The sequence below is a fragment of the Scyliorhinus canicula genome, chromosome 17 (assembly GCF_902713615.1).
Source record: "Scyliorhinus canicula chromosome 17, sScyCan1.1, whole genome shotgun sequence".
In the NCBI taxonomy this organism is placed as follows: Eukaryota; Metazoa; Chordata; class Chondrichthyes; order Carcharhiniformes; family Scyliorhinidae; genus Scyliorhinus; species Scyliorhinus canicula.
In genome coordinates this window covers 49,539,942-49,556,589 of record NC_052162.1, presented here as the reverse complement: position 1 = coordinate 49,556,589, position 16,648 = coordinate 49,539,942, and the positions used below count along the sequence as shown (strand labels likewise).

At 48.2% G+C, this 16,648-nt stretch overlaps 1 protein-coding gene across 8 annotated transcripts in view; it reads right to left on the bottom strand.

The window, feature by feature from the left end:
- dlg3 (discs, large homolog 3 (Drosophila)) overlaps window positions 1-16,648 on the bottom strand; it is a 758,334-nt gene that overhangs the window by 134,416 nt on the left and 607,270 nt on the right. For all 8 annotated transcript variants that reach the window (XM_038776233.1, XM_038776232.1, XM_038776230.1 and 5 more), the window contains one exon: window positions 12,739-12,841. In XM_038776233.1, the coding sequence (XP_038632161.1) occupies window positions 12,739-12,841 (103 nt within the window). The remainder of the gene's footprint in view (window positions 1-12,738; window positions 12,842-16,648) is intronic.

The window sequence follows — 16,648 nt, the reverse complement described above, 5'->3', positions numbered from 1 at the left end:
GTTTCCTATTTTTATTCTATTTATGAATAGGAAAGTTCGATTTGCTAACCTCCAATCCGCTTGGAACATTCTAGAATCTAGGAACTTTGGAAAGTCATAACCATCTCACTTGGCTAAATCGCTGGCTTTTAAAGCAGACCAAGCAGGCCAGCAGCACGGTTCGATTCCTGTACCAGCCTCCCCGGACAGGCGCCGGAATGTGGCGACTAGGGGCTTTTCACAGTAACGTCGTTGAAGCCTACTCGTGACAATAAGCGATTTTCATTTTTCACAATTTCTGAAGCTATAAATGTTGAACTCACTTGCCTGACAGTGCCATCTCCAAATATGCAGTTAAAACATAAGTGGATAGGATAATACCAAGTTACATCCAACCCACTGGCACTTTTCAGGATCTTAATCATCTCCCCCCACCTCACCACCCCCACCCTCACGCCAACCCAAACACCCCTACCATCTACCAGCAGTTAAAGTTCTGCCCAATAATACTAATAATCTTCATTAGTGTCACAAGTAGGCTTACATTAACACTGCAATGAAGTTACTGTGAAAATCCCCTAGTCACCACACTCCGACCCCTGTTCGGGTATACAGAGGGATAATTCAGAATGTCCAATTCACCTAACATACATGTCTTTCGTGACTTGTGGGAGGAAACCGGAGCACCTGGAGGAAACCCACGCAGACACAGGGAGAATATGCAGATTCCTCACAGACAGCGACCCAAGCCGGGAATCGAACCCGAGTCCCTGGCGCTGTGAAACAACAGTGCAACCGTGCCACCCATCGTGCCAATATAACCAATGGATTTTAAAATTTGCTAAGGTAACACCATAGTGCAATCATAGTGGATCCATCAAAAGAAACGGGAACAGTGCAAGAAATACCAAGAAAATTAAACTGTAGGTACCATCCAAAAATGTAGCAGTCTAAATATGTCTGGAATGTGGGATCTAACTAAAGAGACATAGGGTAGGAATTAGGGGCAGAAGTAGGCAATTCAACCCTTCGAGCCTGCTCCGCCATTCAATCAGATCATTGCTGATCTCTTCCTGGTCTCAAATCCACCTTCCTACCTGTTCCCCATATCCCTTTACCCCATTTTCTAAATCAGAAATACATCTATGTCCTTCTTGAAACCATTTAATGACTCAGATTCCACCGCACTATCGGGCAGCGAGAAGTACTGGCTCCTCATCTCAGTTCTAAATCTACCACCTTTCAACCTGTATCTGTGACCTCTCATTCTAGATTGCCCTACAAGGGGGGACATATGTTTACTTCATCAATCCCTTTTAGTATCTTATATACCTCAATCAGTTTCCCTCATCTTTCTAAACTCTAGCGAGTATAAGCCCAAAGTGTTTAATCACTCCTCATATTGGGGCAGCAGGGTAGCATGGTGGTTAGCATAAATGCTTCACAGCTCCAGGGTCCCAGGTTCGATTCCCGGCTGGGTCACTGTCTGTGTGGAGTCTGCACGTCCTCCCCCTGTGTGCGTGGGTTTCCTCCGGGTGCTCCGGTTTCCTCCCACAGTCCAAAGATGTGCGGGTTAGGTGGATTGGCCATGCTAAATTGCCCGTAGTGTCCTAATAAAAAGTAAGGTTAAGGGAGGGGGGGGTTGTTGGGTTATGGGTATAGGGTGGATACGTGGGTTTGAGTAGGGGGATCATGGCTCGGCACAACATTGAGGGCCGAAGGGCCTGTTCTGTGCTGTACTGTTCTATGTTCTATATGTCAACCCTTTCATCCCTGGAATCAATTTGTTGAATCTCCTCTGAACTGCCTCCAATGCAATCACACCAAAACTGGATACAATACTCCAGATGTGGTCTCACCAACACTCGACACAAATGCTACAATATTTTTCTACTTTTATACTCCAGTTTTGCAATAAACGCGAACATTCCATTTGCTTTTAAATTACGTGCTGCACCTGCATACCAACTTTCTGTAATTGATGAACAAAGACACCTAGATCCCTCTGCCTAGATGCATTTTGAATCTGTTTCCATTTAGATAATATTTGCCTTTCTATTTTTTGGCCAAAATGGATAACCTCACAAGCATCTACATTAAACTCCATCAGCCCAATCTCCTAGCCTATCTATATGTCTGGGACTGTAAAAGAGAAAATCTAAACTGTGACCGAAAACTATGCAGAGTCTAAGATTTTGAATTGTCAAGAGAGACTAGGAATTGAGATACAAAGAAACTGGATCTGTAGGATTTATCCAAAGAGAGTGGGACTGTTGGAAGTGTCCAGAGAATGGATCTACCAGACTAATGCAAAAAGACTGGGACTAACCATTAGCCCTGAGACATTACATCTACACTGAACTCACCCTCACATTAATTCTACAAATTGGGCTTGATTTGGAATCTAGCATTTAGGAAGATATTCCTGTTTCTGAGGTCCAGTAGTTCGTGGATCAATGAGTAATTAAATTCCAATCCAGTGAGTGTGACATAAACTATGAGAGAAGATCATTTGAGTCCCGAAAGTAAAGTGTAATTAAAGGAATTAAACAAATGCTGACTGGAATACGATGTAATTCCAAACTAATAATCATTTTCAATTAATGCAATGACCTTTAGGTTCTTCTATCAATCAGATCGTGAATAAGTAGCTTGCAATGTCTTGATTACAAAATTAAAACTGTGCAATAAAGCCACAGATGGAATTCCCTTTATATCCACCTCTGCATGCCACACAGCTGTTTGGCTGTTTTTAAATCTTCTTCCTGCAGTGGTGGAACTGAAAGAATGAATGATTACGTCTTTAAATGATTCTGAACTTTGCCACTGAGTAGATTAAAATATTTACCTTTGTGACAGAATTTAACATTAAAAAAAATCAAAGGAATTAAATTTAGAAATGCTCACTGATTATACACTGATTTATGAAGCCTTTATATAAGAATAGCCAGCATTTAAACTGCATCTCTTATCAACTTAAACTGTTTCCGATATTTATGTAGACTGCTGAGAAATTATATTGTAATATGCCGATGAACAAATGGCTTTCGTTGTTATGTTTAACAACGTTGTAAGCTCATTTGTGAAATATTCTTCTGGTGTATTTTAGCAAAATTGTAGAACTGCTTGAAAAGAATTGGATTTAAATTTTACCAGTTACAAACCAAGCAGGAATTTGTAAATATGTTTGTCAGGTTGATTTAGTTGGTAGAAATCTAGCCTCTAAATCAGAAGGTTGTGGGTTCAAACACCACCCAGATATGGCAATGTAATGATTAAGGTATTGGGCTGGTATAACGCATTCAAAATTCAAACTGAGTTCAATTAATCTGGTGATTGATGGAACTGTGTCAGCAATGTTTTTCAAGGAAAGGAAAAACCCTTCCTTCGCTTCCTAATCTCATCAATGATTGACTTTTAATGCCATTTTCCTCCATTCTCAGGACACCAAAAGATTTGGGGCGTGATCTATCGGCCTCGCCGCGCCCGACTTGGGGCACAACAAGGCTGGTAAATCTCGTGAGAGATCTTTCGCTTGATTAACTGGCCTCAACGGCTTCACAAGATGTAACAAGATCTTGCTAGGCGTCACAATCTGGATCTCGCCCATTGAGGTCGGGATCCAGATTTGCATATTCAAATTCACAGTTAATCTCACTTGAATACGTCTGCGCCGGAACCTAACGGCCTTGCCTCGGAGACCCTGAGCGGGCCCCATTTAGCACCACTTTCCACAAACGTGTACCAGGTGTATCGCCACTTAGGGGATCTCCCAAGCCATTGGGGTCCCAGGGTGGCTGGACTCTGGGTAGGGTGGTACCCTGGCACTCCTGATGCCACCTGGACACCATAGCACAGCCAGCCCGGCACCTTGACAGTTCCACCTCGGCACCCTGGCAGTACCACCTGGGTGTCACCCTGGCACTACAAGGATGCCCAGGTGACATCATGCCTATGCCAGGGCATGATTAGGCGTGCCCAGCCCCGATGAGACTGGGTGCGGGGGGGGGGGGGGGGCTTGATGACCCCCCCCCCCGTGAGTTTGGGGTTCCGGAGGACACGGTGAGGGTCCGATCTCTTCCTGCACTGGTGAGTGGAGCTCATTTGTGCAGGAAACAAGACTAAGTTTGGCCTTGGTGGGGTGTTCCTCCCCGAGGTCCAGAAATGAAGCGGAGTCCTGTTTAATTTTGAGTTTCATTCTCGGCACCGCCAGTGTTGGGAATTACCTGGCTAAACGCGCTCAATACGAGACTCGGTTTCATATCCATTAATTAGAACATAGAGTGCAGAAGGAGGCCATTCGGCCCATCGAGTCTGCACCGACCCACATTAAGCCCTCACTTCCACCCTATCCCCGTAACCCAATAACCCCTCCTCACCTTTTTGGACACTGAGGGCAATTTAGCACGGTCAATCCACCTAACCTGCACGTCTTTGGACTGTGGGAGGAAACCGGAGCACCCGGAGGAAACACACGCACGGGAAAAAGTGCAGACTCCGCACAGACAGTGACCCAGTGGGGAATTGAACCTGGGTCCCTGGCGCTGTGAAGCCACAGTGCTATTCACTTGTGCTACCGTGCTGCCCAAATGAGTGTGATTCAGTGGAAAGATTAAGGCCCCCTTTGGGTTTGGCAGGGTACTTCTCGGTGGCTGCAGCGCCAAGCATTACACCGCTATTCAATGGCACTGTGCCTCGCGGAGTCTGTCCCCGCTGAGGTCACAGTCAGAGAGATTTATTGCTGGTCAGGGATACGTGGGACCCAGGAGAGATTGACAATGATGTCACTGATACAAGACATAGGGATTATTAATGATAGTATTAAAGACTAAAAAAGGTGCTAATAACGGAATAAAGATAATGGGATGGATTCTCTGTCCCATGATGCCCAAAGTGCGTTTCTTGTTTGGACGGAGAATCGGGCATCGGGGGAAAATCGGGATCAGTGCCGGGCGCCAATCCAAATACGGTTCCGCCCCCGCTGCTGGCGCCGGGATAGAGGATCATGAACACGCGCCGGTCGGAGGATGTAAAAGAAAGCAAATGGGTCTTAATGATCCATTTGCATCCATTTAACGGGCCCGGCACCAGAGTCTCCGGCCCTCTGTGATTCTCTGGTTCCCTGGGCCAGCAATCATATGGGTGCGATCACTTCTGGTATTTACCAGCGTGGCCCTGACGTGATGGACCTCGCAGTGGGCCAAGGGGTAACTCCTTTGGGGAGTGCCCCCAAGGTACATTTGGGAGCCCCTCCCCCCCCCACAATGCACTATCTAAGATCTCTTCCCCTCCTCTACCAGACCCCCACCCCTACAACCCACCCCGGAAGCCCCTTAATAGGGAGACCCCCCCCACGGACCCCAAGAATAGGGAGGCTCCCCCAGGAACCCCACAAATAGGGAGACAGACCCCATGAATAGGGAGATTCCCCCCGGGACCCCATGAATAGGGAGACACCCCCGGAACACCCTAACTGAAGGAACCACCTCCCTCAGGTACCCCCTAGCTAGAGGGATCCCCCACAGAGACCACTCTTACTAAACTGACCCCCCCCCCCCAGGGACCCCTGACTTGAGAGACCCTCTGCAGGAAGCTAGAGAATCCAGCCAGGGTAAAATAATTACAGCTATACCACTTACCTGGAAGCTCCATATGCCTATTTCTCGAAGGAGAACAGCTGTGACCTGTGTTTCAACCCCACAGATCGATTTACTCCCAGGAGGATGATAAATCGGTTGCAATTCTCCTGCAGTGGGAAAACATTGGGTTGGATTCTTCGTTGCCCGATGTTGATATCGACTCCAGCGCCCAAATCTGGGCCGGCGCCAGTTGGAGCATCATCGGCCGGCTCTCCTGCGATGCCCAGCCTCTGATGGGTTGAGTTCCCAATGGTGGAAATCGGGAAGGGGCAGGGATTGGAGGCCCCATTGGGATTTCAGGAGATAATGGAGTGTGTCGGGTAGATGCAGTCAGGGAAGGCATCAGGGCCAGATCGATTTCTGGTAGAATTTTAGAAGCAGTGTTCGGCAGAGTTGACACTCCATCTCCTGGGAATGCTTCATGATTCACTGGGGGGGGGGGGGAAGGTTATGAGCCACACTTGTGCAGGCATCAATTTCTTTGATCCCAAAGAAGGATAAGGATCCGACAGAGTGTGGGTCTTATAGGTCCATCTCCTTGCTGAATACTGATGTGAAGTTACTGGTTAAGGTGTTGGTGAGGCAATTGGAGGAGTGTGTGCCAGAGGTGGTCTCTGAGGATCAGACAGGGTTTCTTAAGGGGCGGCAGCTGTCCAGCAACATCAGTAGGCTGTTGAACGTGGTAATGACTCCATCAAGGGTGAAGTGCCGGAAGTCATTATATCAATAGACTCATACCGGGTAGAATGTTTGAGACCTTGGGGCAGTTTGGATTTGGGCTGCATTCATTTTATGGGTGCATTGTATATTCCGCCCCCATGGCAAGTGTGAGGATGAATACAATGAATTCAAGATATTTTAGTCTGCATAGAGGCACAAGACAGGGATGCCCACTGTCCCTGCTGATGTTTGCATTAGCTATTGAGCCTTTGGCCATTGTATTTTGGGCGTCAAGAGAGTGGAACAGCATAGTAACAGGAGGTAGGCAGCACAGGGTGTTATTATATGCCGATGATTTGTTGCCATATGTTTTCAACCTGGTGGAGTGTTTGAGGAAAATAATGGACCTACTAGAGAAGTTTGGTGCCTTTTCTGGGTACAAACTGAATGTGGCAAAAAAAAGAGGTATTCCCGGTGAATGCACAGGGGAGGAAAGTGAATTTGGGTGCCTTTCCATTTAAATCTGCCAAAATAAGGCTTCAGTATCCGGGTATTCAGGTGGCCCATGATTGGGGCATGATGCATAAATGGAACTTGGCCAGTTTGGTGGAAGAGATGAAAGGGGATTTAAGGTCTATCCTTAGTGGGGAGGGTACAGACCGTAAAATTAACATTTTGCCAAGGTTTTAATTTCTGATATTCCTTTCAAAGGTTTTCTTCTAGAGGATGGATAAATTAATTTTGGAATTTGTATGCTTAGGATCTACAGGGCGTTTTTGTGGAGAGGACGGCGGGTGGGGGGATTGGTGCTCCCAAACCTGCTGTATTAATATTCGGTTGCAAATGTAGAGAAGGTGAGACGCTGGTGAGGGGAGGGGTTGCAATGGGTGAAGGTTGAGGAGGCCTCCTTTGTGGGGGTGTATTTACGGGCCCCCCCTCCCATTCTCTCCGGGTAGGTATACCAACAATCCCGCCGTGGTGTCGACCCTCAGGATATGGAACCAGCTGAGATGGTACTTCTGTGAAAGGGGTATGTCGGTATTGGCCCCAATATGTGGGAATCATAGGTTCATTTCAACAGAGATAGACACGACGTATAGGAGTTGGCATAGGGAAGGGGTAGAGCAGGGAAGGGTGAAGCGCCGGAAGTCATTATACCAAGGGTGAGTGAATTCAGGTACATGCAGGTCCAGGATTGTGTTCGTAAGGAGCTCCCATCTTTTCCCCAGTGCCAAAGTATACGCTTTTGGATAAAGTGCTAACTCAGGATGAGCTGAGGGAAGGGAGGATTGCGGACATTTACGGATAGTTTTGAAAACTGAGAAGATGCCAGTGGAGGAGATAAGACGGAAAGGGGAGGAGGAATTGGGGTGAGAGCTTGGAGGGGAGGCCTGGAGTGAAATTTTGCACCTGATAAATTCAACATTATCTTGTGCCAGGATGAGCCGTATACAGTTTAAGGTGTTGCACCGTCCCCATATGACTCGGCCTCGTATGAGTGGGTCCTTCCATGACGCTGAGGACGTATGCAAGAGGTGCAAGAAGGGGTCTGAGAATCATGTTCATATGTTTTGGGCCTGCCCGAAGTTGGGGGAAATTCTGTGCATCAGTTTTCGAGGCCCTGTCAGAAAATGTAGGGGTAAAGATGATGCCGTGCCCTTTGGTGGCACTTTTTGGTGTTTCGGAACTGCCCGAGCTGCTGGAGGAGAAGGGGGCCAATCTCGTGGCTTTTGCCTCTTTGATTGCCTGGCAGCGAATCTTACTGGGTTGGAGGTCGGCCCTGCCACTGAAGGTATCAGTGTGGTTGGGGTTTTGGTGGAATTTCTACAATTGGAGAAGATTAAGTTCGCTCTCAAAGGGTCGGAAGAGGTGTTTTCTGTAAGATGGTGGCTCTTTCTGTCTCTATTTGAGGATCTGTCTATCGCCAGTGGGTCGGGTGGTGGGGGGTGTCGGGGGGGGGGGGGGGGGGGGGGGGGATGTAGGAGTAGTTTAGTGGAGAAAAAGGGAAACATTTCAAACTGTTTGAAACTTAATGATATTTGAATGATGATTGTTTGTATTATTGATAAGTGTTTGGAATAAATTATATTTGAAAATGGCAAGCGATGGGAAGATCATGCTTTCGGACTAAGCGAAGGTGTTCTGCAAATCAGTCACCAAGTCTGCAATGTAGACTTAGTCTCCCCAATGTAGAGGAGACTGAATTGTGAGCAATTGTTTGTACTCAACAAATACATCTTATCTTCAGACAGCACAAAGCACATCTCTTCTCATTCTCGAGAACAAACTATGGAAACTATGATCAAATTTAGATTCTCATCCATCCATAAGACTGGAATCATGGGATTTTTCACAAAAAGGTTGCGGAAGCTCAACCATTGAGTATGCTGGCATGGTGACTCAGTGGTTAGCGCTATTGCCTCACAGCATGAGGGACCCAGATTCAATTCTGGCCTTGGATGACTGTGTGGAGTTTTCACAGTCTCCCAGTGTTTACGTGGGTTTCCTCCCAGAATATTAAAATGTGCAGATTAGGAAGATTGGCCATGCTAAAATTACTTTCGTAAATTGAGGTGATAATGGGTTGAATGCGGGGAAAATGAGCTTTGATGTTACTTTTGTGGAAATGGTGGTCTGGTTGACCTGCAAGATATATAAATGCCATGCTCCTCTCCTTTCATATTGAAGATCTGTCAGTTCTGAATCATCAAAGTTTTTAAGGTCGAAGAATAACCAGAATGGTTAATTTTGAATGCAATGTTCAAAAATGTCCTGAGGAACATAACCCAGAGATCTATAAATGAAATACCAATTTTGCGTCAACATTTGGATCTTTATTCCAGACTTTCAAGTCCAAGGAAAGAAAATTATGTGTAGCTATCGCTAAGTTACAAATACTAATTGAACTATCTTTTCAAGTCATAGACAGAATCAGGCCTGTTTTTGACCAGTCACCTTTGAAGCTGCAGTTAAATTGTTACTAGGTCTCCAGGCTGGTGCCTTATTAAACCAGCATAAATTCCACAGGTGTTATTTTCCTAGTAGTTGAAATGAAATGAAATGAAAATCGCTTATTGTCACGAGTTGGCTTCAAATGAAGTTACTGTAAAAAGGCCCTAGTCGCCACATTCCGCGCCTGTTCAGGGAGGCTGTTACGGGAATCGAACCGTGCTGCTGGCCTACTTGGTCTGCTTTCAAAGCCAGCGATTTAGCCCTGTGCTAAACAGCCCCAGTTTAGTTCAGACATTCAAACATGGTTCTGAGTTTCTGCATGTGTCAAATACCCAATCGTCAGATAAGAAGTTAAACTGAAACCGTGTTTGTGTGTTAAGGATTCTATGCAAATATTTAAATGAGGACATGGAATCCTCCATATGTCCCAATCAACATTTCTTTGCTAACCTAAACCATGGGAAGAAGTTTACGCCTCCTTCAAGGCGGGTTCTGAGGCAGTGGGGGGCATAACATTGAATAGACTTGATTCCTCCCGGAAAACAGCCCACCCAAACCCAGGCACAATTTCATGTTTGAGCGGGCATGGCCTGAGGCGGGAAACGCACCCATTCACCTATTGAGGCTCTTAAATGGCCACCCGCACAGCCTCAACTTTTAGGCAGGTGTGGGTAGGGTGGGAAAGTGACATTTTCACTTTTTCCTCAACTCAGGTGGGAAAGGGAGGGGGCACCTCGCTATGGAGGCCCCCCTCAGAGTTGGGGCACTCTCCTCATCGGATGTTTGAGCTCCAGCACCCTCTTCCTCCCAGGCCTACTTCCCAACGCCACGATCACCCCAGGTATCTGCTGCCCTCCTGCTGCCAAGGACCCCCGGGACTTACCTTTTCAAATGTCCCAGGAGTTAGTCACAGGCAGAGTGTTGCAGTACCGCTTCTGGCCACTTTAATGCTGTGCCCGTTTGAAGAGCTGTTGGCCAATCAGATTGACTAATATGTTTCATGGGTGGGACTTCCTTCTAAGGGCAAATAGAAGTCTCGGCCACTGCCAATCAACGCTCAAGTGAACGTTAAATGGCAGTGGGAGTTCAAAAATCGGTGGTTCAATGTTACATGCTGACTCTCGGGATGGTGAGCACTGATCACTCGCCATCCTTAAAATTCTACCCATTTTACACCATTGCTTTCCATGACTGCTGTATTCAGCTACAGTACAACAGTAACTCCACAACAAAGAAATTCACTGCATATGAATTGCATGAGAATGTATTTGAAAGACTTTGGGCGTAATCTACCCAAATGGGAACAGAGTCCCATAATGAGCATCAAAGGGAAAATGCTGGAAAATATCAGGAGGTCTGGCAGCAACTGTAGGGAGAGAAAAGAGCTGAATATATGAGCATAATGAGCACGTTTAGCCGTGTGTTTCCCAGCGAGCGGAGTGCCGAGAAACCCCATGCTATTGAATGCGACTTTATTCCTATTTGGGTAGATTCAGGGCCTTGGCGGGGATCGCACTTAGTCCTGTTTCCTGCACCGAGGAAATCCGCTCGCTGGAACTCCATGGTGCAGGAAGAGAATATCGCACAAATCTCTCAACCCAATCCCCCACTCACCTAAAAGGTGGGTCCAGCCACCCCCCCACCCCCCTCCCAGCATCCACACAGGGAATCCCAGGCCCGATTCTCATTGCAGGAACAATGCCAGCTTGGCACCCTGGCAGTGCTACCCTGTCCAGAGGGCAAGCACCTGAGGGCCTCCAATCCCCTGGGAGACCGCCACATGTACCGTTCTGTCTGATCCCTGCACTGAAAGGCACTCGCTCAAGGTCTCCAAGGCAAAGGGGTTAGATCCCAACGCCTTTGATTGATAATGGGAATGCCTATTACAGTGAGACTAGCTGTCTCTCTTGCTCTAAAATACAGATTTTCTAAAATGTGGTCCGCCCACAATGGGATGGATTCACATTGCGACATCTTGCCAGATCTCATGAGGCGTGGCGAGCCGGTAGATCCCGGAAGAGGGATCTGCCGGCATCTACCGGCCATGTGGCACTACCTTTCAGGCGTAATGTGGCCGGGAGATCGTGCCCAAAATAAAATGCTGCAATACACTAGGGGCGAAATTCTCCCAACGGGAGACAAAGGCCGCTCCTCACTCCCTATTCTCCCACCCCCAGGGGGCTAGGAGCGGTGCCACGTCAATTTCGTGCGCCGGGCCTTGACGCCCGCGTCAAAGCGGCGCCGTGTAAATGACGCGGCCGGCGGCGCTTAAATGACGTCACTTTGCATGCGCGGTTGCAAGACATGTCGGAGTGATCTTGCGGGGCGGCGGAGGAAAAAGAGTCTGTCTTTTAGAGACGGCCCGTCGATCGGTGGGCACCGATCGCAGGCCGGACCCCCACTGAGCACCACCCTGGTGCTCGATCCCCCCCCCACAGGCCGCACATGCAGCGTTCGCGCGCTGTTCACGCCGGCAGCGACCAGGTGTGGTTGGCGCCGCGTGAACCGGTCGGATTGGGCAGGTCGCTCGGCCCATCCGGGCCGGAGAATCGACGCTCAACCGTTAGAAACGGCGAGAGGCAATTCTCCGAGCGGCCTGTCGTAAAACTCGGCACGCCGTTTGGGGGGGGTGGGAGAATCGCGTGCGGGTGCCAGGGAATCGCCCGGCACACCCGCAATTCTCCCACCCGGCGTGGGGGTCGGAGAATCGCGCCCAAGTTTTTATTCCCCACAAAGAACAGGAGTAAAATCAATGTTCCATTAGTTTCAGTGTTCCATGGACCATATTAATTCCTGGTCATTTCAAATTATGTACTCCTTTAGGAAGCATCAATGATAAATGATAGTATATTTTTCCACTTTTAGTCATGAAGTTGAACTGTGTTTTTCTTGAATCTCATCTCAATGTCGCCAGCAGTTTATGATTTCATAGCTCAATGAGGCCCCCCTGAGGTAGAAACAGTTCAATGCCATTAAAAAAACGAAAAGGAATGCACTGCGAGATGCATGCCCTCATGCCATCCCAAAATACTCTCAACCAAGTAAGTGCTTTAGATATGAAGTCACTGTTGTTATGCACATGCCAATGACCCGAATGTTCAACATAGTTAGGTCTGTTATAATTTTCAATTTCCTTTTCTGGATGCAAAGGCAGATAAATACAACTCTGAAAAGGTTATTGCACTGACAGAGAGAGAAAACATATGTTTATTAAAATAGCCTCCGAATGCCATACCTTAGAAGTAGTGTTCAACTAGCTATGATACTCAAAGTTATTTTTCTAATCAAGTACAACTGGATTGACCTGCATATTAGCTTTGTTTAAGCACCAAAGAGGAAGAACTGACAAAGGGTTGGGGAAATTGACTGACTTTCTGAGGTGGAGAAATTGAATTAAAACAGTCAGACACCCTCAGGAAAATCAAGAGAAGCTTTATCTGCTGTCATTGCTGGATTTGCCCAATCATCGCCAGTAACACATTGATTGCCACATGCCACACATGCTTACCTTCTGGTCTGTACTGGGCAACGATGGTTACAGTCTGACCGGCTCTTTTGAGTGCTGCTGCTGCCTGCTCATGGGTAGCACTCCGAAGGTTTACACCATTCACCTGAAACAAAGAGGTAGGATTATTTAAAAGCACAAGCAAGTTCCCACTCAGTTGATGGCAGTTTGTAGTGATGTAAACTTATGGCATTTATGAAGTGCTTACTGACTGACAGGTGGCTTATGAATTGGATTGAACTACTTGCTTTCCGACAGCTCACTCAGAAACAACCACATTAAATAGATAGACCTCTTCCTAACATAATCGGGATCCTGTATATGAGTAATTGAAAGAAAATGGAATGTGCTAAGTGTAAAATCCTTGAAAGGAACAGATGACTTTGGACCTTTAGTTCCCAAAGCATCTCCACCAGTGGTCCTTGCTTTTGGCAGGGCTGGTATTGTTGCAGACTAATTGATAGAGATTGATGACTATGAATAGTCAAAACTTTATCATGCGACTACCAGGATGTGTAAGATGCAGGTGGTCTCTTTTTGTCACGCATTTTCAGTATCCAACAAGGGGAAAAGGCAAATGGAATTTAGTTGTAATGAAGATTAAAAGGCACAGAGTTGTATGAAAACATAATGATTTTATACATTGGAAGTGATCAGCCATTCCTCTGCAAGAGAGCTTTGCTATTGACTGCAAGATTGTCACCAACCTCCTGCCTCAGGAAGAGTGTTATTAATGAACTGCACTCTGGGATGAAAGCACCTTGATGAGCAGCAACCTAGAATGTGGATGTGCTAATGAGCAGGTATTCTGTCATACATATATCCAGGTGGGCACTAATCTAAGAAACAAGCATTTGAGTAGCAGAATTTCCAACAACAAACTTTTTAATAAAAATGGTTGGGATAATTAATAAATAAGAGTAAAGCATACTTAGTTCTTGAATAGGATGGAGTACGAGAGGGGATATGGTGGTAGATTATATATGCTTGCAGTCATAATCTCAAATGGAACAGTTATCAGAGTAACAATATTTTAATTCAGCACTGTACAAACTGTTGAAGCAACTGGTGGTGTTTGTGCTAAAGGTGCTCTGGCCAGTGTCCTGAAATAGAAATCTGAGAGACAAATATCAGGGAAGCACCTGTTAGCAAACTATAAATAGGTACTCTGTACATTATAAATTGTGCTCCACTATCCTTTAAAGTATAGGTAATAACTAATTTCTAACTCGTAAATGCTGCTGCTGTTTAACTCCAGAACAACCTACATGGGGCAATGTTGGAGGAAAAACGGAGTCATGCAGCTACCATTTTCAAAACTCTTTTAAAGAATGAGCCATATAAGCAGCTTTTATGATTAATGGAAAACACATAATCAGGCAAAATGTCTGTTATTAGAGTCAAAATGACCTTATTTTCTATTACTGCTTTCTGTACACTTACAACAGTAAGAGTTCATTACTAGTTGTTACACATGTCTAAATTTTCAAACTCATATTGTAAAATTTTGTTTCCATAAAGGCATGCGGTTGGGGCAGCACGGTGGCACAGTGGTTGGGGCGGCACGGTGGCACAGTGGTTGGGGCGGCACGGTGGCACAGTGGTTGGGGCGGCACGGTGGCACAGTGGTTGGGGCAGCACAGTGGTTGGGGCAGCACAGTGGTTGGGGCAGCGCGGTGGCACAGTGGATGTGGCGGCACTGCACAGAGGATGTGGCGGCACGGTGGCACAGTGGTTGGGGCAGCATGGTGGCACAGTGGTTGGGGCGGCACAGTGTTTGGGGCAGCACGGTGGCACAGTGGTTGGGGTGGCACAGTGGTTGGGGCAGCACGGTGGCACAGTGGATGTGGTGGCACAGTGGTTGGGGCGGCACAGTGGTTGGGGTGGCACAGTGGTTGGGGTGGCACAGTGGATGTGGTGGCACAGTGGTTGGGGCGGCACAGTGGTTCGGGCGGCACAGTTATTGGGATGGCACAGTGATTGGGATGGCGCGGTGGCACAGTGGTTGGGGTGGCACAGTGGTTGGGGCAGCACAGTGGTTGGTGTGGCACAGTGATTGGGATGGTACAGTGGCACAGTGGTTGGGATGGCACAGTGGTTGGGGCAGCACAGTGGTTGGGGTGGCACAGTGGTTGGGGCGGCACAGTGGTTGGGGTGGCACGGTGATTGGGATGGCACAGTGGTTGGGGCGGCACAGTGGGTGGCATGGCACAGTGATTGGGGTGGTACGGTGGTTGGGGTGGCACGGTGGTTGGGGTGGCACGGTGGTTGGGGTGGCACGGTGGTTGGGGCGGCACAGTGGTTGGCATGGCACAGTGGTTGGGGTGGCACAGTGGTTGGGGTGGCACAGTGGTTGGGGTGGCACAGTGGTTGGGGCGGCACAGTGGTTGGGGCGGCACAGTGGTTGGGGCAGCACAGTGGTTGGGGTGGCACAGTGGTTGGGGTGGCACAGTGATTGGGGTGGCACAGTGGTTGGGGCAGCACAGTGGTTGGGGTGGCACAGTGATTGGGATGGCACGGTGGCACAGTGGTTGGGGCGGCACAGTGGTTGGGGTGGCACAGTGGTTGGGGCAGCACAGTGGTTGGGGTGGCAGTGATTGGGATGGCACGGTGGTTGGGGTGGCACAGTGGTTGGGGTGGCACAGTGATTGGGATGGCACAGTGGCACAGTGGTTGGGGTGACACAGTGATTGGGGTGGCACAGTGGTTGGGGCGGCACAGTGGTTGGGGCAGCACGGTGGTTGGGGTGGCACAGTGGTTGGTGCAGCACAGTGGTTGGGGCGGCACAGTGGTTGGGGCGGCACAGTGGTTGGGGCAGCACAGTGGTTGGGGTGGCACAGTGATTGGGATGGCACGGTGGTTGGGGTGGCACAGTGGTTGGGGTGGCACAGTGATTGGGATGGCACAGTGGCACAGTGGTTGGGGTGACACAGTGATTGGGGTGGCACAGTGGTTGGGGCGGCACAGTGGTTGGGGCAGCACGGTGGTTGGGGTGGCACAGTGGTTGGTGCAGCACAGTGGTTGGGGTGGCACAGTGGTTGGGGTGGCACAGTGATTGGGGCAGCACAGTGATTGGGATGGCACAGTGGTTGGGGTGGCACAGTGATTGGGGTGGCACAGTGGTTGAGGCAGCACAGTGGTTGGGGTGGCACAGTGGTTGGGGCAGCACAGTGGTTGGGGTGGCACAGTGGTTGGGGTGGCATGACGGCTAGCATTGCTCCTCACAGCTCCAGGGATCCGGGTTCAATTCTGGCCTCGGGTGACTGTGTGGAGTCTCCACTTTCTCCCTGTGTCTGCGTGGGTTTCCTCTGGGTGCTCCGGTTTCCTCTCACTTTCCAAAGGTGTGCAGGTTAGGTAGATTGGCCATGATAAATTGCCCCTTATTGTTCAAAAGGTTAGGTGGGGTTACTGGGATGGGGTGGATGCGTGGACTTAAGCAGGGTGCTCTTCACCAGGGTCAGTGCAGACTTGATGGGCCGAATGGCCTCCTTCTGCATTGTTAATACTATGATAACCAGCAAAGAGAAATGAGACACTCTCCACTTCACATTGATAGTATCATATGAATTCAGGTCAGGTATATTACAAGATGGATGGGAAGTCAAACTCAATCTGCAGCATGCTCAGGTCAAGTATGGCATGGGCAAAGTGGGCACATAAGATACTGCCCCAAGAAACATTCCAGGGTTACGTTGAGCACAAGATAGAAGAATCATAAAGCTCTCTCCAATCTGCCGTCCTTCTATATTGCCCCAGCAAGTTTTTTAAAAATTCATTTACGGGAAGTGGGCATCGCTGGTTGGGTCAGTAATTATTGCCCATCCGTAGTTGCCCTTCATACGTTAGTTGTGAGTTGCCTTCTTGAACTGCTGCTGTCCTTGAGATGTAGGTACACCCACTGCGCTCTTAGTGA